This window comes from Pocillopora damicornis, chromosome 5 (assembly GCF_964200805.1).
Source record: "Pocillopora damicornis chromosome 5, jaPocDami1.2, whole genome shotgun sequence".
In the NCBI taxonomy this organism is placed as follows: Eukaryota; Metazoa; Cnidaria; class Anthozoa; order Scleractinia; family Pocilloporidae; genus Pocillopora; species Pocillopora damicornis.
Window position 1 is genome coordinate 12870619 of NC_142674.1, and position 26907 is coordinate 12897525.

General features: G+C 37.1%; 2 protein-coding genes and 1 pseudogene across 2 annotated transcripts; 2 read left to right on the plus strand and 1 right to left on the minus strand.

Moving 5' to 3' along the window:
* The first annotated feature begins 2495 nt into the window (after positions 1-2495).
* Positions 2496-7829, plus strand: LOC149045365 (NACHT, LRR and PYD domains-containing protein 3-like). Its single transcript, XM_089208088.1, has 2 exons — positions 2496-3434; positions 5328-7829. The coding sequence occupies exons 1-2, from the start codon at positions 2711-2713 to the stop codon at positions 7352-7354; spliced, it is 2751 nt and encodes a 916-aa protein (XP_089064214.1). The 5' UTR covers positions 2496-2710; the 3' UTR covers positions 7355-7829.
* On the minus strand, positions 7781-15639 carry LOC149045366 (RNA-splicing ligase RtcB homolog). The gene is made up of 14 exons (XM_089208096.1): positions 14890-15639; positions 14377-14471; positions 13875-13936; positions 13472-13521; positions 12963-13069; positions 12182-12286; positions 11613-11667; positions 11400-11461; positions 10336-10542; positions 9989-10084; positions 9481-9527; positions 9173-9236; positions 8713-8803; positions 7781-8579 (listed from the first exon to the last, which is right to left on the minus strand). Exons 1-13 carry the CDS (start codon positions 15044-15046, stop codon positions 8792-8794), a joined length of 1119 nt encoding a protein of 372 aa, XP_089064222.1. The 5' UTR covers positions 15047-15639; the 3' UTR covers positions 7781-8579; positions 8713-8791.
* A 2941-nt stretch (positions 15640-18580) lies between these two features.
* Positions 18581-19488, plus strand: LOC149045367 (uncharacterized; annotated as a pseudogene).
* Positions 19489-26907: the final 7419 nt, after the last annotated feature.

The window sequence follows — 26907 nt, forward strand, 5'->3', positions numbered from 1 at the left end:
TGTTTCCCCAATGGCAATGTATTGTTTTAGTCATTGTTTTCTCTATTCAAGAACTGAATGCATAATGAAGTATGGGGCTGTGCGGAAATTTTACCACAATACGTTTTGGATCACACAAGATTGCAGTATTCACCATTTGTGAAAAAAATCGCTGAGGTAATTTTTAGCTCATGCCAAGTCAATTTAACGGTCCTTTTATGTCCTTTTATGTTTATCACTGACAGCACCTCGTGCAATTTTTTCCCCCGTTCACGCTGTATTGTGCTTCACTTGTTTATCTGCTGCCACTTCGTTCTCATGAGGCTCTACCCACATAATAGGTGGCAATCGAATTGTAGAATAAGTTACATGTACACAATTTATCTCCTGAAAGTAAAAAGGTTGTTGTCGTGAGGATAACATCATTTATCGGTGATGAATATCTAACCAGTTTGATGTCCTTTTATGTTTATCAATGTCATCGATAGCATTTTTTGCGAAAAATCGGGTTCGGTTGACAATTATGTCTTAGGATAATAACATACGTATTGAGTAATTTCCTTAGAAAAAAATCAATTTATCATTTGAAATATTATCGAAGCCCAAAAACGCACGGATATAAGAGTAAACATATGACTAGATTGAGTTTATGATAACTTGTTTATTCGTTTGTCTCATTATGTAGTCACTTGGGATGTAGACCGCGACGTTTGGACCGCTTGCTGCTTGTCTTCGTCAGGCGATGGGGTCGATGTAATCGCATTAGATAGCCTTGATACAAATGGTTACCGAGTTTGTCGAAATCATTCGACTAAAATCGATTCACGTGGTTGCGTAACGATTAAAATCGAAGTCCTGGTATAGTCCTGATACGTGACATATCACTCACAAACACGACACGATTAGAAACTAAAAATAACAATACGTTTTGGATCACACAAGATTGCAGTATTCATTATTTGTGAAAAAATCGCTGAGGTAATTTTTAGCTCATGTCAAGTCAATTTAACGGTAGTCTAATTCTTAGCTTTCCGTGTACAATGTTCACCGACAGCACCTAGTGCAGTTTTTTTCCCCCGTTCACGCTGTATTGTGCTTCTCTTGTTTATCTGCTGCCACTTCGTTGTCATGAGGCTCTACCCACATAATAGGTGGCAATCGAATTGTAGAATAAGTTACATGTACACAATTTATCTCCTGAAAGTAAAAAGGTTGTTGTCGTGAGGATAGCATCATTTATCGGTGATGAATATCGAACCAGTATGATGTCCTTTTATGTTTATCAATGTCATCGATAGCATTTTTTGCGAAAAATCGGGTTCGGTTGATAATTATGTCTTAGGATAATAACATACGTATTGAGTAATTTCCTTAGAAAAAAATCAATTTATCATTTGAAATATTATCGAAGCCCAAAAACGCACGGATATAAGAGTAAACATATGACTAGATTAAGTTTATGATAAATTGTTTAATCGTTTGTCTCACGATATAGTCACTTGGGATGCAGATCGCGACGTTTAGACTGCTTGCTGCTTGTCTTCATCAGGCGATGGGGTCGATGTAATCGCATTAGATAGCCTTGATACAAATGGTAACGAGTGAGCAGTCGACCCATCGCCTGATGAAGACTAAGAGCAAGCAGTCGAAACGTCGCGATCTACATCTGAACTGACTACATCGGGAGACAAACGATTACAGTTTGTTATTACTTACCACCACGATGAACGATAACCTCTTTTACGATGTAGATCGAGTTTAATTCAAGAATTTTGTCATGTGAGAGATTATTCAGCGTTAATTGATTTCCGGTTAATTTTTTGCGATTAGTGACAGATGATTGAACAATAGGATCATATTATATATTTAAAAATGAGAGAGACCGGAGCGTGAGAGAGGGAGGGAGGGAGGGAGAAAGATATCAAGTTGATTTCATAAATAAAACGCGAAGTTTCGGAACATAGCAGATTCTTTAGTCTCATTTCCGACACAGTGGCACCTCCGACGGGACTCGCGAAGCATGGAGGAACTAACCAAAGAAGTAGAGGCTAAATTGCAAATGTTGCTGTAAACTAATAGAAAAATAGTAGATTTTTTAGTCTCATTTCCGACAGCCACAGGTTAAACAAAAGAGAAGTGTAAAGGAGTATGATCATACGGATTGTTTTGGTGGAATTCCGAATCCGAAGAAATTCTTTTTTCCCAGATGCGATCAACCTTTATCTTCTCTTTACTTTATTTCAATATTTGAATACATTGTAAAACACGCTGGTGATTGAAATAAGGAAGCTATCGGCCAAAAACCCTGCAATGCTGCCCTAAATTCCCCTAATTTACGTGTATGGAAAGTGCGCCGGCTAAAAGGAAGAAGTTCTACTCGGATCTGAAGAAAAGGCCAGTTTGATTTTCACACTAAGTGAAACGGCCATATGTCGCGCTTTTTTTTAAGTCACGCAAAAGCAGATTCGAAAAGCATTTGCAAGCAATTTTAAAAGAGAAATCAGTGCTCCAGAGGTATTCAAAATCAGTTTAATGCAATACCCTTGGTGACCTTGAGATGTAACGAACACTTTACCAAGTGAAAATATTTGTGTGAGTCAATTGGTTTTGAAATCGAATATCTTATTCATTATTTTAGTGCTGGACCTGGGAGACTGACGAAAAAGCAGCAAGCAAATTTCTTGGTTAAAAAGTCATCGACCTCTACTTAGTAACGATCCGGTATTTCTTCATGGCCACCGCTGCAGCACCTTCGTTTCATTCGTCAAAAGAGACAACCAATTACGCCCGGCTGTGCAGGCTTCTGGTGGATGTCGGATCAGATGTCCTGAGAGAAGCATCTGAAAAGAAGCGTCCAACCGGTAACCTAGACACAGTTTTGTCCAGTCCTCCAGTCCATACAGTGCTACAATCACTGAAAAAGAAAGTGTTAAATCCCCTACAATGGGGCAAACTGTATCCTGCTGTCAGATCCTCAGTTTCATCGAATAATTTCGATATAACTCTTCTTATGGTCTTGCTGAGGAACATTTGTGGTCTTGCTCCTCCGGCGACAGGCTGGGTTACACTTCCCCCTGCCACAGACACAACCTTCGAGGCAGATATCGTTCGTATCAAGTGCTACAGAAACACAGTTTATGGTCATGTCAGCAACTCCTCAGTTGATGACCCAACATTCAATCAATACTGGCAGGACATCCAAGATTCATTGGTGAGACTAGGAGGAACTGGTTATCGAAGTGCTATTGATGATCTGAAGAAGGAATGCATGGACCCTGATTTCGAAGAACACTACAAAGAGCTTCTTAAACAGTGCATCATGGATGAAGTCAGCATCAAAGAAAAATTGGATGAAATTGGTAAAAGCCTGCATGAAATGACAGAGCAGTTTGGTAAAAGCATGGATGAATTAAAGGAAGCAATCGTTAACCCTATAAAGAAAGCAGAAGACAAAGGTATTGTGTATTGACGGTAAAATCTGTGCACGGCCTTTTGATCTTTCTTGAGAAAGGAAACTTGAAGAGGAAGATTGAAGGGCCTCTGATCAGAGGGTGATAAGCAATTTAACAATCAGTTCATTTTAGTATTATAGAATGCCTACCTTTAACAAGAGCTCAAACTCAGAGAAATATCTTCCACTAGAACTGACCCCTTTCTCTCTGACCCGAAATTGGAAAAAAGACCAGGTGTTGGCTTTTCCATGAATTTTTTGGGTGATAAGCGAGTTATTTATCTAATTTTTTATTCCTCATGCGAGGAGTAAAGAGAACTCACAGTTCAAATAGATTCCCTGCCAAGGTTATTTGCACCAAAAAAACTGCAGTAAGTCCTACAGTATTTGCCTGGTCGGGTTCGTCGAAAGAAAGAAATGGGAAAAAGCTAAAATTCTTGATGAACTGGAGACGACAGGACGCATTCTCTCCACTAAGTGTACTAAGGCCTCTGGCGTAAACACACACGCAAAAAGTTTTCTAAGTCAAAGTTAGTTCCTCCCGTACCACAAATTCCTGGAACCGCAACCGAAATGGGTCGGTTAGTGCTGGTAATCACATGATTTAGAGTAAAATTTAGGATGAAACAGCGCCAGCAAATTTTTCAAAAGCGAACAAATTGCGCGAGCCTGTCGGGCGAGACCAATTTTTAGTATTTAAATAAAATTTACAAGTGCTGCTTTATCCAGAATTGCACGATATTTATTTTATCTAGTTGTTTCTTTCTTTCCTTTTTTTTTCCGTGTCATGGCTCGCTGGTTCGGCCGCTTGCCTTTACCTTTTGCTGGAGTAGTCGGGCTTTTCCCCAAAAAATGTGGCTCGAGATTTTATACTCACCGTCACGAACAATCGGATTTTTGCACTCTTAGGGCCGGTTATTTAAACGAGGTCTAACCCAAACCCCGGTTTTACACAAACAATGGGCCTTAGGCATTCCCTAGAAGAGGCTTGATTTAACTTAAATAAATGTCCTCCCGCAGTTGGTTTTCGGCTCTCTTAACACTGTTCATAAACATTAATGTTCACATAAAAGGTTCAGCTAAATTGAAGATAGTTTAGGACGTGGTTTTGTTAAACAACGGCCAAACTTTGTTTAAATAACCGGGCCTTAGTCTCTTAGGTATCGGTCGACAGCAATAATCACTACAAGAAAGATATCCCACGCCTCATGTAAGGTAATCCAGAACAGTATTAGATTCTGGATTCCACGCTGTGAGTGCTGGATTCCGGAATTCCGGAATCTTCCTCGTCTTTCTTACAAACTATTGCGTGAAATTCCACAAGATGTTTGTTAAGGGTCTCCGATTCATATTTTTCAATGCACAAACCTTCTAGACTTTTGGCCAGTTGTTTGTGCTTTGTTTTGTATTTTATTTTTTGCATTCTTCATTAAACTCTGGATTAAAAAGATTGTTACCTTCCCCTAACCTCTCCGCTATTTTATTTTGTTACGCTTTTGAGACTCTCCTAGCAATCAAACTGTTTCATCTGTCTACAATCAATTCCAACTTTCTGCTCTAAATCTCAACTTTCTGCGCTGTTTGGGATTAATTAACGTGTTCTCATCTAATGAGCGTTCTGAAATGTTTGCAGGCATATTATTAAGAATGAAATAATTTAACCTTCACACCAACCCCTTGCTACGCTTTTTCAATTGGTCTGTCGGAATTTGGTGTCAATTAATTGCGAACGGATTCGAGATTAACTTGCACCTTTGGAAAGCCTAATTAAAGCAAAACTCAACGAGTGTGATAGTCAATGAAACAATCGCGTTTCAATGACTCTTCGTCGAGCATTGAAAAAGTTAGTACATGAAATGTTTATGAAAATAAATGGAGGTAACGGTTTTCTTTTCAGCTGTAGCAGAATACTCCGATGCGTTAAAAGAATCAATAAGAAGCCAAACCGAGTACCTCGCTAATGCCTCACCGGCCATGTCCAATGTGAGAACAGATCACATATTCACCAACATCCTCATGCAACATGGAAGAAAACCAGTCGAGGATCTTGATGTGAAAAGAAAAGAACGCCTTCGCCAGTATGGTCAAATTGGTGGAAAGCAAATTAAAAGCTCTCAAGAAATTTTCATCCCAACTGACGGAAAACATCCTGAATCTGTTCTTGTCACTGGAAAGGCAGGCATTGGTAAAACACTGTTTTGTCAAAAGGTGATCAGAGATTGGGCTGACAACAAATTGTTTCGATCCGGAGCAAATGCAGAAGTACCTGATTTTAAGTTCGCATACTTACTTACGTTCCGTCAGCTTAATCTACTTGGGGACGACCCTGTTACCTTGGAGGATATCCTAAACCGATCCTCAGTGCTAGACGACCACTCAAACATCGACGACTCTATATTTGAGTACATTGTTCATCATTCCGAAGAAGTTTTGATTATAATCGACGGGTATGACGAGTGTTCACAACAAGAGTACATTGCTAGTGATTCAGATGAAAAGTACCCAAATAACGCCAAAAAGAAAATGCCAGTAGCAGCACTGTGTGCCAAGCTTATCAAAGGAAAAATACTGAGAGGTTCAGTCGTCATGATCACGTCAAGACCCGATGAATCTGACAAAATAAAAGCCAAAGACATCTATTTTGATAGATACGTCGAAATTACAGGATTTTCCGAGCCACAAGTAAAAGAATACATTGCAAAGTATTTTAAAAACAACGACCGAATGAAAAATATTGTAATTGACCACATTACAAAGAATGTCAATCTTATCAGCTTTGCCCACATTCCTGTGCTCTGTTTTCTTATGTGCTCCTACTTTGAATATACTCTACAGCAATCAAAGAAGAATAATCCTCTCCCGGTGAAAACAAGTGACCTTTATGATGAAGTGGTCAACATGTTCGTGCAAAAGCACGATAAAAAGAAAAGAGCCTCTCTCGAAGAGACTCTGGATGAATTATCAGAGCTGGCTGCTCAACTTCTTCTGGAGAGGAGGTTTCTTTTCCTTAAAGAGGATTTGAAAACTCTTGACTTACACGAGTTTGAAAGGCTGTGTGGAAGCGGTCTTCTTCATTGCGGGCCTCCTTTCAGAAAATCTTTTTCTACGACGACTAAACATTTTTTTTTTACACACTTGACTGTCCAAGAGTACTTAGCGGCTCGTTGCTTTGTAAAGACAAGAACAATCCCCCCCAGACATGTGTCTACAGAAGTAGTTCTATTTATGTCGGGTATTTTGTCCAAGCAAAAAGACAACGAATTTGTGGAAAAGTTGATTATCAACAAATTTCTCAGCGACGACCTATCAGCAGATGAATGCACAAGGGGGCTTTTAATTTCTAAATGTCTCCTACAATACGAAGACATCGAGTTTGCTAGGGGAATAGTAAGGAGATTTCACGACATATTCTGCATACGTAATGGACGTTTTGATCTTTCTCGCGTCGGGATGGCGTATGTGAACTGCCCTGTTGTGTCTTTTACATTAAATGTTTTTGGTGCGCTCAATGCAGAGGAGGAATCTGAATGGAATAGAATCACCACGCTTGAACTGAGTGGTGGGGAGGTTACCGATGCCGGTATTGCCAGTCTATGTCAAGAATTACAGGCACCAACATGTAAAGTCACCGAACTTCATCTGGGTCATAATCAGATCACCGATGCCGGTGTTGTCAGTCTTTGTCAAGCATTACAGGCACCAACATGTAAAGTCACCGAACTTGATCTGGTTGGTAATCAGATCACCGATGCCGGTGTTGCTAGTCTATGTCAAGCATTACAGACACCAACATGTAAAGTCACCGCACTTAATCTGCGTGGTAATCAGATCACCGATGCCGGTGTTGTCAGTCTCTGTGAGGCATTACAAATACCAACATGGAAAGTATGGGGAGCCATTTGTGCCAAAATTATCACTCGTTAGTGATGAAACTCAATCGTTAGAGCTATCAACAAATCATGTTTTAAAATCAATTTAGTCTCCGCTCTAAAAAATGTTCAATCATTAGCCCTAAGCCTCAATCGCTTGTGTTGTTCCACCAATCGCCGTTGTAGGACTCCAATTAAAAGCGCCAGTTGTAAATCGCTGGTGTTCCGAGACAGATCGATAGCGCTTAATATCAATTATAGGTTTTAATGTCAGTTGATAGTGTTAAACGAGTATGGCTTGTGTTATTTGTAAAATACAGAAATTGTAACGATGCCAATCGTCAGTGCTGCCACCAATCGTTTGTGATAAGTACAAATCGCTACCGCAAAACATCAATCTTTAGTGCTAGTGTCGACTTATTATCGATTCTAACTTGAACCAGCTTGTTTAGCAAAGATGAACCAATCAAATCTTGCTTACTTTCTTGCAATCTGATAAGGGACATTAAAATCCAAAAACATATTTTAAATAGTTCTTTTTTCATACTTATAAATGCCAGGCTATGTCAAGCATTGCAGACACCAACATGTACAGTCACCGCACTTAATCTGCGTATAGTATCAGATCATCGATTCCGGTTTTGTCAGTCTATGTTAAACATTACGGACACCAATATGTCAAGTAACCACACTTTGACAGAGATGGGTGTTTACACAATCCTGATGTTAACCTGGATCGAGTAAACGACATCATCAGTTTCGTGATCAGAATATTTCATGATTTTTTCCAAATTTAACTTTCTACGGAACTAATGCAAACATTTCACAGGGGAATTCTCTATTATGCTTCTCAAGTTCAAAGAGGTGAAAACTTGATTACGGAGGCACTTCAGTGTTTGACGTTGAAGATAGGTGAACCGATTGCAGAAAGGAAAAACATGATTTGCTTTGAAGGGAAAAGAAACTGACTCTAACGACTCTTAGTTATCTCAGCCGGATAGGACACCTTATAAGCAGAAGAACGAGTTCGTGTCTAAGGTAGGGAATCCTGCATCGTCAACGAGCTGTCGTCTTTAGGTTAGAATCTCATTGTCTCGGAAGTTCTTGGAGTTAAAATGTATCTTGAGGGATTGTTTTCTTTGTAAACCGTTGACAACACAACGCAAACCTGCAACAATGGCTTGAAAAGCAAGTAACATCGAACAACAAGAGACGCTTATACTTAGGAGTGTTAACGACATCAGTGACGTTTTTATAAGACTCAGGAGCCTGTTAAAAAGCTGAACAAAAATGCACACAATTAACACACATTTTCTTTTTTTAAGATTTCAACAGCTTTTGATGCAGTGCCATGGAAGCTACAGCATGAAAACGAATTTTAAAAAAAAAGGCGGCCATTTACTGATTCGTTACCTCTTCCATAACCAGTTTTGGGGAAGCCACTCTTATTGAGATTCCTTTGGATTTAAGACCATTGAGAACTTCTTGATAGTCAATATTTCGGCTGAAAGAGAATGGAAAGGACAATTAAAACTGCATGAATGGAACTATGTTTATGACTAGGTCAAGTTGGACCAGCTGATGACTTTATTCTTAGTACTACTAACACACACTGTGACTTTGATTTTGATAATGCCCTTCCCTGAAGAAAAATGGATAGATAGATAATATATATATATAAATATCCATTTCAAAATACTTTCTGGGAAAATGGGAAAGAAAAAATCATAACAAACAAACATATTTGCTTACACGTTTCAAACCTTATCCAACCCAAGGTTTGAAACCAGGAAATGCTGTGGTCATTTTGCATTTTTTATGTCATCATGCTTTCAAATCCAGAAACAATATTGCGTATAATATATGAACTTACCGCTCCGTGACACGTGGTAGCAAACGTCTGGTTCATTCCCTTTTCCGTTCCTGTCAAAACATAACTGAAAACCAAACAAAACATGGAACAATTTGGGTCTCCATGTCTGCTCAAGATAACCAATAGTTTCGTCCCTCGTGAAAAAGTGTTTTTCATAAGGCTATATGTATAGGGATCGAAAACACCAACAATAATAGCAAACACCTACAATAATAACAATACCTTTGAACGTTGCTTCCCCGAGACTACTTTTTAACTTACCTACACCTACACTACCTACCTACACCTACACCTACACTTTACTTTACCTACACGTGCCCATGGTTCCTCCAATCAGTACAGGTTGACCAGTCAACTGATAAAATAATGGACAAGACGATGAGTACATGTATCTCAGCAAGAGCAAAGAAAGTTTTCATTAATTTAGACTCGTGAAACAAAACGCTGCCTGTTGAGCCACCTGCGCCCTCAGTCGAGAAAAAGGAGCCAAGGAAGAAGCGAATAAATGAACCCGAAGACAAAAGAACGTAAAAGTAAAACAAGAAAGGTGCTTGCCCTCAAAAGGAAGTATGGTGCTCTGCGGGTTCCAATCATCGAGCGATTGAAGGGAAACGGAGGGAAGGGAGAATGAACGTGACGAAGAATGCGATTAAAACTGGGAAAGAAATAGCCCAACACGAAAAGTGTTGGACCAGTAAAAAACCTTGGAGCGAACGACTGTAAGCACTCAAACAACGATTTCTAACTTAAAAAAGTAAAATAAAATAAACCTTAAACCTTGCGATCGAAAGGAGTAGTAAACAGTGAATAGCCGACCTGATAATCCACTGGGATAAGCGGATGATGAGGAGGAAATGCACGGGTTGATCCTTTCCTGTGTACTAAGAGAGTCTTCTGTACACCGTCCAATATCTAATCTACTAGCTAAGGTAAGTAATTAAGTAATTTCAAAAGTTAAAATAATTGTGTGTATATATATATATATAATTATATATATATATATATGGGAATGATACCATATATGATACCAGTGCAGTTAGTTATATATATATATATATATATATATATATATATAAAATATATATATATTATATATATATATATATATATATATATAAAATCCAAAGAACTGAAGATATTGTTGTAAGATCAATAAAGAATACATGTTCTTCGATCTTTGCCATGTTGTGTGACACGTCATAGATCACTTGCATGTCTAAGTCGTAAGGGGTACTATTGAAGATTTTTCCGAAAGCTTGTCTTGTCAAAAATGTCATCGTTGAACGGTTGACCCAAGCGTAATTCGCTGCTGCAGCCATGCCTTTGAGGTAATCTTGACCTTCTTGTGAGTTAACTCTGGCACAAGCAAGCTGTAAAGGAACCAATTATATGGTTGTCAACACTTGTGTTTAAAACGAGAAACAAATCGTCGGAACCATCCAAATAAGGGGAAGAATAAACTAATCAGAACTTACGATTTCAGACCCGTTAGAGTAGAGCATTACAATTGTGATTGTTTGTAGTAATCCTTAGGAGAAGCGAGCAGTTTAGACGGTTGATCATGAAAACTTTTGTCTCAGTAAGTTGCCTTGTTCTAAAACCGACAAATAAGGGAAATTGGAGAAGACAAAATTTACCAGGCTAAAAACATGAATGATTTAACGTGAACTCTTATACCCTGGCTAAGTTGAGCTTGCGAACCCGATTTTCAACTTCATTGTTTTGAGAACAGTCTTAACTTCTCTGATTCCATCGCTAATGAAAACGTACTATTTCTCCACGTGCTTTTATAGGGCCGTTCGTTCAGCTGACCATTGATCGCAATGTGAAAATCGACTCAACAGATACCAATAACGGAGAAAAGAGACAAAGTCAATTAATATTACACCTATCACAGCGAAACTTCCCCAAAACCATCCAACTATAATTGCACTGGGAGCAATTGCTCATGTAATGACGTATAGAGATATCATTTCTGTAGATGTGGTAAATTAATCAAGGCTCGTTATCCCTACTCTACTAAATTAGATGCCTGGATAAAAATACTTGTTGGAGCAACTGCAAACAAAGCTTAAGGGAAATTCTACTTTAGCAAGTTCCACTTAATAGATGTCATTACAAGTTTCTTTGTCAATGTAGACGGCCATGACAAGTGCAATTGTCGTGGAATACTTGACAAAATACAAACTTAATGCACAGACTTAAATGCACTACACTGTTAGCAAACCTGTCTGTCGTTGACTTCAATCTTGTCCCTTTTCATGGCTTTCTCCATTTCTACCAGTGCATCTGTAAAATGAAGAAATCAAGAATGCATGACTCGGGTGACAGCGATCACCTGGAAAATAATCAAGTCTTGCCTTCTGTGGAGACATAAGTTAAGTCGATAATACATTCATTTATCTATCGTAAAGAGAGGAACGGTATATAAACCATTTACCAGTGGCCACTTGATGTCCAAGTCCTCTACTGCCACTGTGGATCATCACACAAACCTTTTAAACATAAATTATATAATTATTGACAAGATCATTAGCAACCAAACTAACCCTTAACCAAAGAGTTCTACTGAGACCCAGTTGATGCTGTTGGAGTTGGTAGTCGTGGTAGTTGGTAACTGAATGAGTAACAATTGATAAACACAAGAACTGAGAGATAATTATTACGAGGTTTGAAATGTAACGAGAGAGACTAAGAAAAGATGTTTGCTACAAGCTCAAGAAAAATATCAAGCAGCTTTCCTAAAAGATCTTCAATTGCTCACATGCCTCACTCCTTGCAAGTCAGAGATCCCATGAGTGACTGACTTAATTTCTCCTTACAATATCAATACAGTATTAACCACAAAAGTGATGAGAATAAAGAAAAATATCAATTTGCGGATAATTAGTTGATCCAATACTTAATTCTCTGAATTAACATCATAACAATTGTATGGTTGACAGTATGGAGAATTACAAATTTGATCTGGGAGTTAAAGGGTTAAGACGTAAGTGCCCTTTTTTCTACCTGTCCAAGATGATCAACTCCCATCTTCTTTGCAGCATAATTGTCGTAAATTTCATCCACAACCTGGATTTCCGCATAGTGATTCCCCGCTCCAAGAGTGCCAAGCTAATCAGTGGAGAAGATAAGCCATAACAGTTATCCTTCGTCAGCTTTAGGGTTTCTAATGCTGACAAAGGGTTAACGTTCGAAACGTCAGCTTTAGGAACTCTTAACGGTGGCTAATTTACACATCAATTCAGTTCATAAATCATCTTATCCTGCTATACCCCCTAACGATACAGCACCGCAATTTCCCTAAAAACTTACTATTTTACTTAACTCAAAGCCTACTTAGAGATTGAAGTAATCTGTACGTCTGAGAACAATTTTGGTCGAAAGGCGAAAGTGATCTGGACACCACTGGCTACTAACACTGTACAGTTATGGATGGAAACTCGTGCCACTTTCTCGCAAGATCGGACGCAACTTGTTCTAAAATCAGTCGCGACATGTTACTATATGTAGCCTCCCTCCCCCTCCCTAGCTCTGTAGAGTTTGCTCAATTTCGTAATGAGATCCCACTGGTTCCTTGCCATATTTGACTTTGTTCTACTTGCTCGTTGTAATAGCGTTCCCTGTGATTACAGAGGACTTTCGATAAAAGAGCGCCTTCACAACAGGCTGCAAAGAATCAGTCATCAATTGCGCTACCCTCGTCGCGCAGTCAACGCTCGTATCAAACGCTCCTGCTTATTTTATTCAGTAAGAGCTACAAATGAAACTTCTGTGCTTCTGTATTTACCTGCGGCAAGCCTCGTTTCTTTGCTCTAGCACTAACTTTTCCAGGGTCAGCCTGCAGCATTTGTCCGTACTCTTCACAATGCTCCTTATCCTCAGCCCAAGCATAACCTGTAATGAGAAGACAAAATTACATATAACTAAGAAGCCTTCAGATGAACACCAGTGACACCTTAAATATGACCGTCACGATTTTCAACTTCCAATTTTGTTCACCTTAATACCAGGTAACGTAATTTTAAATTCTTTTAAAATACTTCTTTGAGATGGCACATGTATAATGTATATCTAAATTTCCCAGTGACCCTTTCTCTGTTGTCCACTTCTCACTTGCCTCTTTCCGATAAAAACTACCCATTAAGCACCCTTATTTGGAATTTCCTAACTTACCATCACCCAAATCAACTCGAAAATGAATTAAAAACATCCTCACACCTTCTATTAACTGCATGGCTTTCATAAGACACCCCCTTAAAAATACAACCTAAAAGAAAATTGAGGAAAATGGCCAACCTTCTCTTAAGGACCAATCCATCCCCATTGAGAGAGCTTCCTCGAGATTTCTGTTTGAGAAAATGATAAGAAATATTAAAATGACTACAGAAAAAAAGTAATGGACCCAATACAGTGTTAACATTTTAACTCCCAGGAGTGACCAAGACAATTTCTCCTTACAATCTCAATTTACTATCAAGCAGACAAGTAATAAGGATAAAGAAAAATATCAAGTTGGGAATCGCTGGTATCAGTTGATCCAATATCAAATTCTCCAAACTATCATCATAGGGATAGTATGACAGAAAGTAAGGAAAATTACCAATGAAATCTTGAGAGTGAAAGGGTTAGGCTTGTAACTGAAGTCAGAATAAACAGCTTTGACTGACAAGTTGTACAAGAGATGAAAAACTCAGCTTACTTTGCACCCATGGGAATAACACCTTTAGAGCCAACACCAACAGGAATATGATCAAAAAGTGACTGAAATGAGAAGAAAAAAAAAAGAAACAAATATTATGGAAATTAGAAATGTTAGCATAACTAACAAGAAACATGAAAACAAACAAACAAACAAACAAAAAACCAAAACAAACTAAAACAAACTAAAACAAAAAATAAAACAGTTCTCTTAAATGTTTTGCTGGTTTGCAAATGTTTCAGATAACTGAAGTCCTCTGTGCTCATTATGTGAAAGATACATTGTGTAAGTACATGTACCTGTAGAAATGCACCCAGCCTGAGGCAAGCTAAAGCAGGCAAAATTATGGCAGGTGAGTGCTCAGTATCCTCTAGGTGAAAATTATATCTTAGATACTTGTGACAGAGGAGGAGTGGGGAGAGAAAGACATTTGTACTAAGGGGGTAAGTGACAGTCAAAAGGAAGAAGAGGAAATTTAACCATAATGTACTTTACCCTGTACCTGTGCTAATTGTTCTTTAACAGGTTTGACATCCTTCTCATCAAGGTTTGTCCTCAGTAATCGCACTCCACAGTTGATATCAAAACCAACACCACCTAACACAGATGATCTTTTGTGTGAATACTTCTCATGGTTATAAACAATAAGAACTTCTTTAAAATCAGATTTAGATGGGAGACTTCTTTTAAAGTAATCATACAATGAAAAGTACATTTCAAGGACAACAAGTTGTCAAAAACTTTGTGATCAGTGCCACAAGGATTGTGAACAATTTTTAAATTATATGCATATAATATGGCCAATTGAAAGCCATGCAAAGAAATGGCTTGTGCGTGTCATCACCATCTTGCATGACAAGTAAATATAAAATGACCAATTCAGAACAAACTCAAAGAATAGCATAAAGTATTTCACTGCTACTTTGGTCTTGCTACACTAGCTTGTAATTTTGATCAATCATTAATAAATCTGTTCATCAATTCATTTATGAAGTAGACTTTTTTTTAACTTTACCAGGAGAAACAACTGCTTTCGGAAGAGACATGTCAAAGGCTGCCATATTCCCTACAAAAAGAGAAAAAAAAGAAATAAAAGAAATAGAGTCCTGCTCAAAGGGGAATTTCCAAATTACTTCTTTTGTGAGAGACAAGCACCTCTTCACTTTTGGCATCTTGTCTCATTAGAGTCACATAAATGCTATGACTTAGAATTCTGTTAATAATAGGAAAAATTACTCCATCTCAAGGAATTATAATTATAATTTTTAAATCAATTTTTAGCTACTTTGTCAGAGAATTGCAAAATCTCTTCCAATCAAGGGTAATTACAGCAAATAAGAACAAAGATGAGACTATGAACTATGAACATGCAACCAACTTTAAGAATGAGAGAGCAAGAATGACTTAATTTTGATTGCTTTCAGTATTTCCTCTGAATGGTTGAAGCATACTGTTACTTTTCTAGAACAACCACTGAGCAATTAGCCTATATTAAAAAATAAAATCCAATTTAAACCCGAGTTTTATTTTACAATCAATTGGACATTACATTTTATTTATTACAGATGTGTGAGTTGTAACTTACCAATAGCAAACCTATAGCCAGAATGAACATCTGGTAGTCCAACTGATCTCTGAGGGCCAAGTAAAAAATATGAGTAAACATTTCAGAATAGAAACGGAGATACATAGCCTTTTTTTATTACTGTTTTTTGGTGGTATTGCTTTGGCATGTTGTCAAAATTACAGATTTTTCCATTAAAAAAAAAAAGATGATAACAAAAGCTCTGCCTGGGGGTATATTGTCATTCATATAGTCCTATTGACGAGATGACAAGTTCTTTCAGAGATGACAAATCCATCTAAAGATGAATGATATTGTTTCTGAAAGTACTTTTTTCAGGACTTCTTTTGCCTGGAAAAAATATGTGCATTTTCCCTGAGAAGGATATTAGGATACTGGTATTCGACTCATATAATTTCAGAATTTTCTAAAAGTATTGAGAAGGAAATAAAATTTTACCACAGAGAAAGTTCAACAAACCAAAATTCTGAAATAATGGGATAACTGGATGTGACTGGATAACTGGATGCTCTATTTGGCACCACTTTAAGTGAAATCTTTATGTGAAAATACTATGGAAACACAAACTGTATAACAAGAAAGTCTTCCGTCATCTCCTCTTTATTCTTTCTCTGCTTCCCACGAGTACAGGGTCAGTTTGTTAAAAGCTGAGTTTAGACAACTAACAGTCAGTGTGAAATCTGATTTCATATCTGAAAGCTTTCAAATAAAATTCAGTATGTACAATTCTTTTAGTCTGCAATTTGATGATTGGATGCTCTAAAGAAATTATAGCAAATTATTCTAAAAAGGCTTTTAAACAAAGGATTGAACACACCCTGATTAAAATTAATTTTAACTCTGGGTTAGCACTTACCATCCTTCCAACCACTGGGCCCAGGGTTGAACAAGTTTCAATTATACTAAGTTATAATTTCAACAAGAAAAAGTTAAGATCATTCTTACACCAACAATTCCAGGCAAAGCTGCAACATTTGAAATCTGCTTTACACCAGGAAGGAAATCACCAATACCTAGAGAGCAATTTAATTTAACTGTATAAAAGGAATAAGACAAATGCAGCAAATACAACAGTATTATATTCCAAATGTTCAGAGTACTGTATATCTCAATGAGAAGGTTATTTGATGATAATTTAGTAAAATCATAACGGTAAACAGAAAAAATGATCGAACGCCACTCCGTCGAAGTAAAAAAGTTATCGAACGTGATCTATAATGAAATGTAATTGCTTAGTGTCAATCACAGAAACAAAAAATACAAAAACAAAAAAACAAAAAAAAAGTATATATATATATATATATATAGCAAACCAAAGCAAAAACTTTAAAAGTGAGCTGCGAAGTGCCTTTTTATATCATAAGGTTCGCAATACTCACGGCGCGAGCGTGACGCAACTTTCACGGTCAAAGTGATAGTATAAAGATATATAGTTCGTGTCAACGACTGGTCACGATTCGCGTGATTTTTTTGTCATCTAGTAATTTGTAGAGCCTATCAGTTTCAATGTTAGACTGTGTTTTCTTGAGAAACTTGTTTCCTAGGAAATGATTAAAGTAGTAATTTAACATACAAAATAACGGGGTAACATACTCGCAGACGTGCATGGAACGGCTATCAGTGTGAACAGAAGAAAAGCCTGAGGATTCATGATAATCTTCATGGAAGAAAAAAGGAAAAAAAAATAAACAGGATTACAGTGTGTCAAATCGTTCACTTTTTTGGTAAGGAATAAAATAAGTAATTCGCCGATTCATCCCTACCGATGACAGAAAAAACAAATGGTAATAAAAATTCTTGAAATTATAAAATTCTAGGGGTAATTTGAAAGGCTATTTTTCTTAATGAGAGGATAATATTATTTCCTTGAGAAATAAAATTTCCAACGAATAGCTACCGAGAAAACAAATATTCAAATTTAGATATATTTGGCCTACAGAAATGCTCGATTTTTCAATTTGAAACTTTCCACATTCGCATATTTATTTAAAGAAAGTGAATGTTGTTCCGTTTTGAAAATCCATCTTGTTATCAGCTGAACGGACCAAAAGTGTGTGAAATTGACAAGGACTCAAAAAAACCTTATAGCTTTTCAACAAAGATCTTTTCACTACTTTTTTCCCCCCGAAGACGAATTTAAACACATTTGTGGCAGTTTCTAGGGATCATGGCAATAACATCTGCGACAAGTTCCTTTGTAATTATCTTAAAGCAACAAAAGATTGCAAAGGTGTAATTTTTGATCAACGCTCTTTAGAAATTAACAAGTACCATATTTTCTTGCACAAGAGCCCTCCCCCGCATAAGCACCCTCTGGGCCAAAACGTCAAATAAGACCCCTACCCTCAAATATGTTCCCCCCCCCTCACTTTCTAAATTAGTAGGGATACGAAAGGCCTTTTTCTATTGCCAATTGATAACTTTTTTACAAAACAACTAAAGCGGAAAAAATAACAAGAATAGTCTCTTTAACACTCCAGTAATCCCTAGATTTGTGTTCTTTCAGAGTTCCTTCAATTTGTAAGTTCCAATTGCATTGCCATTGTACATCTTGGCTTCAAACGTCGTCATCTTTTTTAAGCAAATAAGTCTCTCCTCGAAAGATGTTGATATTAACTTAACGTCTTCGTAGATTATGTTGCATTTCTTTCTTTGTTTTTCTATTTAAGATTTAGCAATAAAAAGTTACAATAACGTTTAACAGAAAACAGACTAGGCGCTCTCCACGATCAAGTGCATTTCCTTAAATAAGGGCCTCCTTCCTCCCCCCCCCTCCCCCAGTTGTTAGAGAAGGCGGATTCTGACGCATTTGAAAACGAACTTGGGTTATTATAGTAAACTTTTTAATCGTTTGTCTCACGATGTAGTCACTTGGCGATGGGGTCGACTGCTCACGCGCCATTTGTATCACGGCGATGAAGCATGGGCTCACAGCCCGGTGTCAGCGGTTATTGCAAACCTCTACATGGAGGTATTTGTAGAACAAGCAATAAAATCCACAACACAGAAACCCAAGACCTGGAAGCGCTACGTTAATGACACCATCACCATTCTGGATCGCAGTTATGTCGACTGTCTCTTACAGCATCTCAACAGTCAGCAACCTACCATCCGATTCGCCATGGAAACTGAGAAAGACAACATAATCGTCTTTCTCGACTCGTCAGTTACGAGGGAACCATACAGACGCTTGACCACCAGTGTCTACAGAAAATCAACTTACACTAATCAGTACGTAGCGCATGTTTCACACCACCCTCAATAAGTAAGGCGCGGTATTGTTAAGTGTTTGCATGACCGAGCGAAGCGTCTCTCGAAAAAATCATCAGTCATCAAGGAAAAGAGACATTTGTCATCAGTTCTTGTTTCTAACGGTTTTCCCTCCTCCTTTGTACAGAAGGTTGCGAAAACAAGAAATTCCTTCCCAAGCCGAGGGCCTGTGACGTAGTTCAAGTCCACAGCGTTTTTGGCCCATGTAAAAGGTGTATCAGAGCCTCTTCGCCGTTGCCTACAACAACAAGGCATCCGCGCAGTCTTCAAGTCCGAGAGGACACTTACATTTAGTACGACCAAAGAACACTGTCAATCCAGCTAGATAGGACAGCGTGGTTTACACGATTCCCTGTGAATGCAGCAAAATCTACATTGGTGAAATGGGAAGACTTATGCAAGAGAGGATGAAAGAGCACGGGAAGGGCATACGTTTAGCCTGTACCCAGACCTCCGCCGTTTCAGTGCACGTCAATAACTTGGGACGAAGTAAAGTTTATTGATCGAGACTCGCACTAATACACCAGAAGATTCAAGGAAGCTATTCACAAAAGACTTCTCCCTGATAACATCAACAGGGATAATGGAATCGAAATTTGTGAAGCGTGAATACCAACGATCAAGAAACATAACGGGAGACCGGTACGACAGCAGACCGCCGGGGGAACAACTAGGGGTCGGACCTCATCATTATCATCATCACCGTCACTGTGCTCCAAAAGAGGATCAGTAGCTCCAAACTCATCCAGTTTAAAGTAAAATATCTATTATTTTAAAATGAAAGTCAGTGAAAAAACCAACCCAAACTTTGAAAAAAAAGACGTCAAACAACCTCAAGGCTGACCGCGCAATTCACAGAGTAACATTTAACCCTAAAAGGGCACCTTCAGCTGAAGTCCTTAGGGTCCCAGTTCCACAGCATAATAACAGAGATGTCCTTGTGTCAGGATCTTTTTCACTTATCTTTGACTCGGAAGTTAGTGGTCACGCAAACAGTTATATCGTAAACAATGTTTCAAGAGCTCTGGTTGACAGATTGGCTGTGAAATTCGTAGAAATGACTACAAGGACAATAATGTTTATGATCTACACAAGCTCTATGAGGACCTCTCCTTGACTAAGAATGAGAGGGCGAGCATGTTCAGAGAATTTATTGAGTCTGTTGATCTTTGAAAGATCAGATGCAATGCTGAAGATAAGAAGAAATCAGGAGTTGACAATGAGAATACGCCCAATCATGTTGATCAGAATAAATATAGGATTCCATCATGAGATTTTGAAGGATCATGGAGTCTTTCCAAGAGTTCTTTCTGATGAGCCTCTTTGCGAGCTCAGGGTTGCACCTGCCAGCAATGTTGTAATAGGATCTGACAAGACGCAGCTTGCCTATGAATTTACTAACATCCACTTTGATCATGAAGTCATTCGCAGTCAAGAACTCGCTAGTGAGGCCTTGTCTAACTACAGAAATGGAAAGAGTTTCACGTACAAGCACGTCACTCATTTCAAGATAGTCTCAGTGGATAAGGGATTGGACACAATCATCAACGAGGCATCCATGTTCCAAGGAGGTCAATGAAGGGACTTATTCTTTTTTTACGAGCCATATGTTGCTGGTGCAAGAGACAGTGAGAAGGAATTCAATCCTGATATCACTGAAGTGAAGGTGATTGTTGATGGAATCCCAAATAAGGTTTATAGCCAAGGAATAGAGACAAGAGATATGTGGGAAGAGGTCTTCAGAAGATTTGGTAAGGAAAACAGCGCAATAAATGCGACTTTTGGAAACATATTCGCCCTGTTTGTCGATCTCAGGAGTATGAGACAATGATCTTCATCCTCTAAGATGCTCAGTTCAGCATCATTAACCGTGAGCTGGAAAGCGTGACTAATTAATGAAATAACTTCTCATTTACAAGGCACAATTTTGCCAGAAGAGCAAATCAAGGCACGCCACAAATTTTTTGCCAGAAGATACAACGTTGATATTTGAAAATCTTCACACGAACAATCAACACCCCCTTGACACCCAGATGGTGCGATAAGAGGATCATACGAGATGATAATATTTACACCCTCTTCAGAACTCACGAGTGAGATTGTGAACTTTATTCACCTGTGAAAAAGTTGCCTTAAAATCAAGGTTGTCTCCAAAATGTGCAAGAACTGCTTCTTAAAGTCAAAGTTGATTTCAAAGATGACTTGATATCAAGGTTAAATTTCATGAGTCCAATAAAAATCAACGTTGTTTTCAAATTGCGTCAGAATCCCCCTTTTCTAACTTCCCGCCCCCCACTGAAGTCGAGATTTTACGTAAGCAGAAACCACATCTGTAACCTCTATGTGGGCGATCATCACCCAAACACCCAGCAAGCTACTAATTTTTTTCGGGTGTGTCAAGGATATATTCTCGGATCACACCTGATGATGCCAAATGGGTACTGAATCAGAAATTTATCCTCGGCCAATCTCAAAGATTTGAAACCACCTTTCTCAACAACCCACTCTAGTGTGATTGAATTTTCTCGTTGAAAATTAAAAGGAAAAAAAATAAGAAACAAAAAAAACCCATTTCCAACATAAACAAAATTTTTGCAAAGTTTATCAATTTAATGTGTGATCTGCGTAGTACGAATTTCTCTGTGTTTTTCACTTTCTGGTATGTTATCAATTAATCATTAGTATTATACTTTCTAGTATATTAATTTTTCACTAATTTACGGCCACCTGTGATGATATTGTAGCATTTCTAATAAACTTGTAAGGGACGATGAAAAAGAAGCACTTCACCTTTCTTGCTCTTTGGCAGTGACTCAAACCGCTGGCACAATCTGCAAAAATAAAAACCTTATCAACGAAGAAATCGGAGCGTTTTCTCAAACGGAACTGTAACATTTAAGGATAGAAATTACGAATAACGTAACTATTTTACTAGCGTCATCGGACTGTATAACCGATTGCTGTCTAAATTGGTCCTTTTAAAAACTCTGGAGATTTTAGTATGACGAACAGTTTAAAATTTTATTTTCCTATTTTCTGTAGAGTTTTGCTTCTCCTTTTTTTTTTCGTACCTGTTTTTATTTCCTGTTTTGTTTTGTTTTGTGGTTTTTTTTTAACAGTTACTGGAAATTGAGAAGCGTTGAGCTATTATGTATTTCAGAATCCAAATAACTATTTTCTTTATATGTTTATGACTTCACTTCGAAGGGAGCCTGTAAGACGACAGCAAAATTGTCCCATTGCAACCATCTGGTGTAGAATTAAGTGCGTGTTAACTAAAAGTAGTTTATTTAAACAGTTTTTCCCTTCTAAACAGTTTTTCCCTTCTAAACAGTTTTTCCCTTCTAAACAGTTTTTCCCTTCTAAACAGTTTTTAGTTAATTGTAAATTAATTTCAACTCACTGCCAAAGCTAATGCAAAACTTATCTTTTGTTTTAATTATTACCTTTTAGTGACACCGCTGAATCCTAAGATCGCCTTTTCTTTTTAATGCGCAAATTAAAACTACTGTTGAATTTATTTGCCAAAATCATGCCAAAAAAACATCCCTTTGGGCATCAGTATTATTTCAAATAAGTCAGTCAAGTAAGAGATCATTAACGCTTGCAACCATCTGGTGATGAATAAGATAACTGTTACTAACGACATCGGACTGTATAACCGATTGTTGTCAAAGTTGGTCCATTTAAAAGCTCTGGAGATTTTAGTATTACGAACAGTTTAAAATTTTGTTTCTCCCTATTCTGTCGAGTTTTGCTTCTCGCTTTTTTTTCTTACCTGTTTTTATTTCGTGTTATTTTGTTGTTTTTTTTTTGTTAGCGGTTATTAACAATTGAGAAACGTTTAGCTATTTTCAGCGACCGGCCGCAAATATCATTAAAAAAGGCCTACAATGCAGCTGAATAATGTGTATCATGATAAATTCAATCGGCAGAATCGAAATAAAATGGGTGAAGATCGTCAACGAATATTGACAGCGAATCATCAACAATTTAACAACTGAATTAAACAACTTATAGGCCTAGAATGAAAACTAGTTTATTTAAACAGTGTTTCCCTCATAAACAATTTTGAGTTAATTGTAAATTAATTTCAACTCACTGCCAAAGCTAATGGAAAACTTATTTTTTGTTCAAATCGTTACCTTTTAGTGACACCGCTGTATCCTAAGATCTCCTTTTGTTTTTGATGCACAAATTTAAACTACTGTTGAGTTTATTCGCCATAATCGCGCCAAAAAAATACCGTCTCTTTGGGCATCATTATCATTTTAAATAAGCCAATCTAGTAAGAGATCGTGAACGCTCGCAACCATCCTGAACGAACAACATAATTATTTTTCTAGTGTCATTGGACTGTAATAACCACTTACTGTCAAATTTGGTCCTTTTAAAAAACTCTGGAGATTTTAGTATTAAGAACAGTTTAAAATTTGGTCTTTTCTCTGTTCTGTCGAGTTTTGCCTCTCGCTTTTTTTTCGTACCTGTTCTTATTTTGTTTTTTTTTAAGCAGTTATTGGCAATTGAGAAACGTTGAGCTATTTTCAGCGACCGATAGCAAATGTAATTAAAAAAGCCTTCAATGCAACCAACTTAACTGCATCATGGTAAACGCAATCGGTAGAATCGAAATAAAATGGGTGAAGATCGTCGACAAAAATTGACAGCGAATCATCAACAATATAACAACTGAATTAAAAACTAATAGGCCTAGAATGAAACTCGTTTTAGTGATCCGAACAATACTAGAAGAAAACAAATAATAATGATAATATCTTTCTCACCTTTTTCCTTCTGTTTAAAATTTGATTATTCCCAAAGAAAGTGGAGAGTCGCTAAACATAAAACCTCATTCCGTGATGATACAAACAAGTAAAAAGGATGAAGATGACGAGTATTTTGCATAAGGATGTATTTCAGAATCCAATAGCTATTTTCTTTAAATGTTTATGTCTTCACTTCCAAGTGAGCCAATAAGAGGACAGCAAAATTGCCCCATTGCAACCATCTGGTGTAGAATTAACTAAACTGAGTGTTAACTTAATACAGTTTATTTAAGCAGTTTTCTCGTTTAACAGTTTAAGTTAATTGTAAATCTTTTTCAACTTACTGCTAAAGCTAATGGAAAACTTGTTGTTTTTTCTAATCATTACCTTTTAGTGATGCCGCTTTATCCTAAGATCTCCTTTGTTTCTAGGGCACCATTTAAAATCTACTTTTAAATTTATTTGGTATAATCGTGCGAAAAACAAAATATCTCTTCAGACATCACTATTATTTTAAATAAGTAAATCTAGTAAGTGATCTTGCAACCGCTTGTTGACGAATAACGTGATTATTTTACTAACGTTAATAGACTGTTATAACCGATATCTGTCAAAATTGGTCCTTTTAATTACTCTGGATATTTTACTATTACAAATAGTTTAAATTTTGGCTTTCCTGTTTTCTGTCGAGTTTTGCTACTTGCATTTTTTTCGTACCTGTTTTTATTTCATTTTGTGTTCTTTGGTTTTTGTTTTTGTTTCTTTTTTTGGTCCACTTTTTATTTTATTTTTTTTCGTATGTGTGTTTATTGATTCTCTTTTTGTTGCTGTTAGTATTCCATTTTAAATGTTTTAGCAGTTACCAGCATTAAAGGAGCGTTTAACTATTTTCAGTGACCAACAACAAATAGAATTGAAAGGCTTACAACTATCCAAACGAAATTTATTATATACAGCGCATCATCAAAAATTTAACAACTGAATAAAACAACTAATAGGCCTCAAATGAAACATGTTTTAATGATCGGAACGATTCCAGATAAAAACAAATAATATGATAATAATACCTTTCTTAACGTTTCCTTCTATTGAAAAATTGATTATTCCCAAACAAAGTGGAGAGTCGCTAAACATTAAACTTCGTGATAACACATTGAAAAGGAAGAAGATGAGAAGTATTTGGCATAAGGATATATTTCAGAATCCAATAGCTATTTTCTTTGAATGTTTATGACTTCACTTCGAAAATTGTCCCATTGCAACCATCTGGTATAGAATTAAGTGAGTGTCAACTGAATGCAGTTTGTTTAAACGTTATTATTAACCCTTTAGAGTTAATTGTAAATTAATTTCAACTTACCGCTAAAGCTAATGGTGAACTTATTTTGTGTTTTAATCGTTATCTTTTGTTAACACCGCTTTATTCCAAGATCTCCTTGGTTCCTTTTCTCTTCATTAAGATGCGCAAACTAGAAACTTCTAAACTTCTCATGAATTCATTTGCGATAATCGTGCCGTAATGAAAATATCTCGTTCGGGTTACGGAACGGATCACGGACCGGGTCACGGATCAGATCAAAGACCGGATCACCGACCGGATCACGGACCGGAATTCAGACGCATCACGTACGAGATCATGGATCAGATCGCGGATCGGATCGTAGAATCGAGAAAAATGAATAGAAAGGTCGTTATAGGAAAACATGTTCAAAATACATACTGTGAATTTCAACCTCGCGATGATAATTTATGAAAGCCATGTTTTTACATGACTCATGCTATCATCACTCTACTGTGTTGTATCCGTTGACTTTGTCAAAATTTTAATTGATGACATAATTCTAATGCAACTCGAGCTCGTGAATCAAAGTTAACGGATTCAACCCGATAAACTGATGATGGTTGTCATACAACAAACAATAGAAACGGAGAAAAATTTACTAAACTTTCATTTCGGGTTTTCGGATTTAGCCATTCCTTTCCTTCTGAACCCAATGAGTAAAAAAAAAAGAGAAAGAGAGAGAAAAAAAGGAAGAAGTTCAGCGTTTAGCCTCCCTTCTTGATCGTGGGCTGAAGAACCTCGTTGAGGGAGCTCAAACAAAGACTACAAATCATTCGGTAAAATATTAATGCCCACAAAAAACCGTAGACCAAACTATGTGCTATAGAGAATAACGCATGGGCGCGCGTAGATATTGAATTTCTCTTCGAGTGTTTAACTCGATAGCTCAAGAATTAGCGCAGCAAGCGCAGCATGATGGGTCTGGAAAAAATATAACAATTGTGTTTACTTTAATTTATCTTCTAATATCTGGTGAGAGCAATAGTTTCAGTAAGACTCTACACTGCACAAAGCGAAGCATTTAAAAGTGTATTTCTGAGAATATCGAAAATCGATGGTTAGTCCAAAAACATCTATTTTTTGTACCTTAACTCTCTCTTAGATGAGTTTATTTAAGGAAAAATAGTTAAAGATTCCATGCATCCATTCATTTTACGGGAGAAATTTGTAAAAGTCTGAAAATTCGACACATGCTTGGTTTCTAACTAATTTTAATTAGGCGTGCATTAAAAATGTACAAATTTCGGCGGCCACCGAAAACTTTAAAACTTTTCAAAGAAAACAATACTTTACCCAAGTAATATACTCTCCTTGTACTTGATGTCATAATCGTTCTTTAAATCGTCCTACTTTAACAGTCACCATTGCTGTCCATCAAAAAAGAGGCAACTTCAGTTGTTCAAAACGTTTTCTGGTATGTGTCATTTGACTTCAAGAACAATAGGCTTTGAGAATCAACTTCTCCTTCGCCGGTGAATAATTTCTTTTGACAAGTAGGCGTCGTGCGAAACAATGTAATTCATGTAAATTTCTGTTTTTTTTTTTTTGAAATGTAACAAAAAAAGATGAAGAGAAAATTTTGAAATGAATTTACAATTAACCTGAGTCAGGAGATAACACAAATGTGATCGGATAAAAACCTGAGTTTTGTTGTATGCTAAGGCGGTTTCTACTGACTTCACGAGGGACCGTAAACAGCCAAACAGAGTAAGTTTTGCAGCTGACTCTATATATACAATATATATATATATATATATATATATATATATATATACAATATACAATATACAAATCTATACAAATGCAGAGATAAAATTATCGAGGAAGAATCACACCCCTGATGAAGTAAATGACAACTTTTATTATATGGCCTTGGATTGTAGCTGATATAACGCGCGCTCTGATCGACTTCGAGCGAGATATACAGCGATAATGCCCACTGGCCACTTACGGTTTATGCAAATTACAAGGACTAGAAATCTGGCGAAAAATGTCAATTGACCGCGGCGTTCTTTTCGCTTTTTGAAAATTCGAGCACATGAAAGGCCAATAAACAGCCAGAGTTTAAAT

What these genes read in the sequence shown, in the direction of transcription:
- LOC149045366 (XM_089208096.1), bottom strand. Translation starts at nt 15,046, where the DNA reads ATGCCAAAAGTGAAGAGGTGCTTGTCTCTCACAAAAGAAGTAATTTGG. An exon ending in GTTATTCCCATGGGTGCAAA is followed by an intron (nt 13,522 to 13,874) that starts GTAAGCTGAGTT and finishes TTTCTCAAACAG; the next exon opens with AAATCTCGAGGAAGCTCTCT. An exon ending in TTGAAGTCAACGACAGACAG is followed by an intron (nt 10,543 to 11,399) that starts GTTTGCTAACAG and finishes GTTCCTTTACAG; the next exon opens with CTTGCTTGTGCCAGAGTTAA.
- LOC149045365 (XM_089208088.1), top strand. Translation starts at nt 2,711, where the DNA reads ATGGCCACCGCTGCAGCACCTTCGTTTCATTCGTCAAAAGAGACAACC. An exon ending in AAAGAAAGCAGAAGACAAAG is followed by an intron (nt 3,435 to 5,327) that starts GTATTGTGTATT and finishes TTTTCTTTTCAG; the next exon opens with CTGTAGCAGAATACTCCGAT.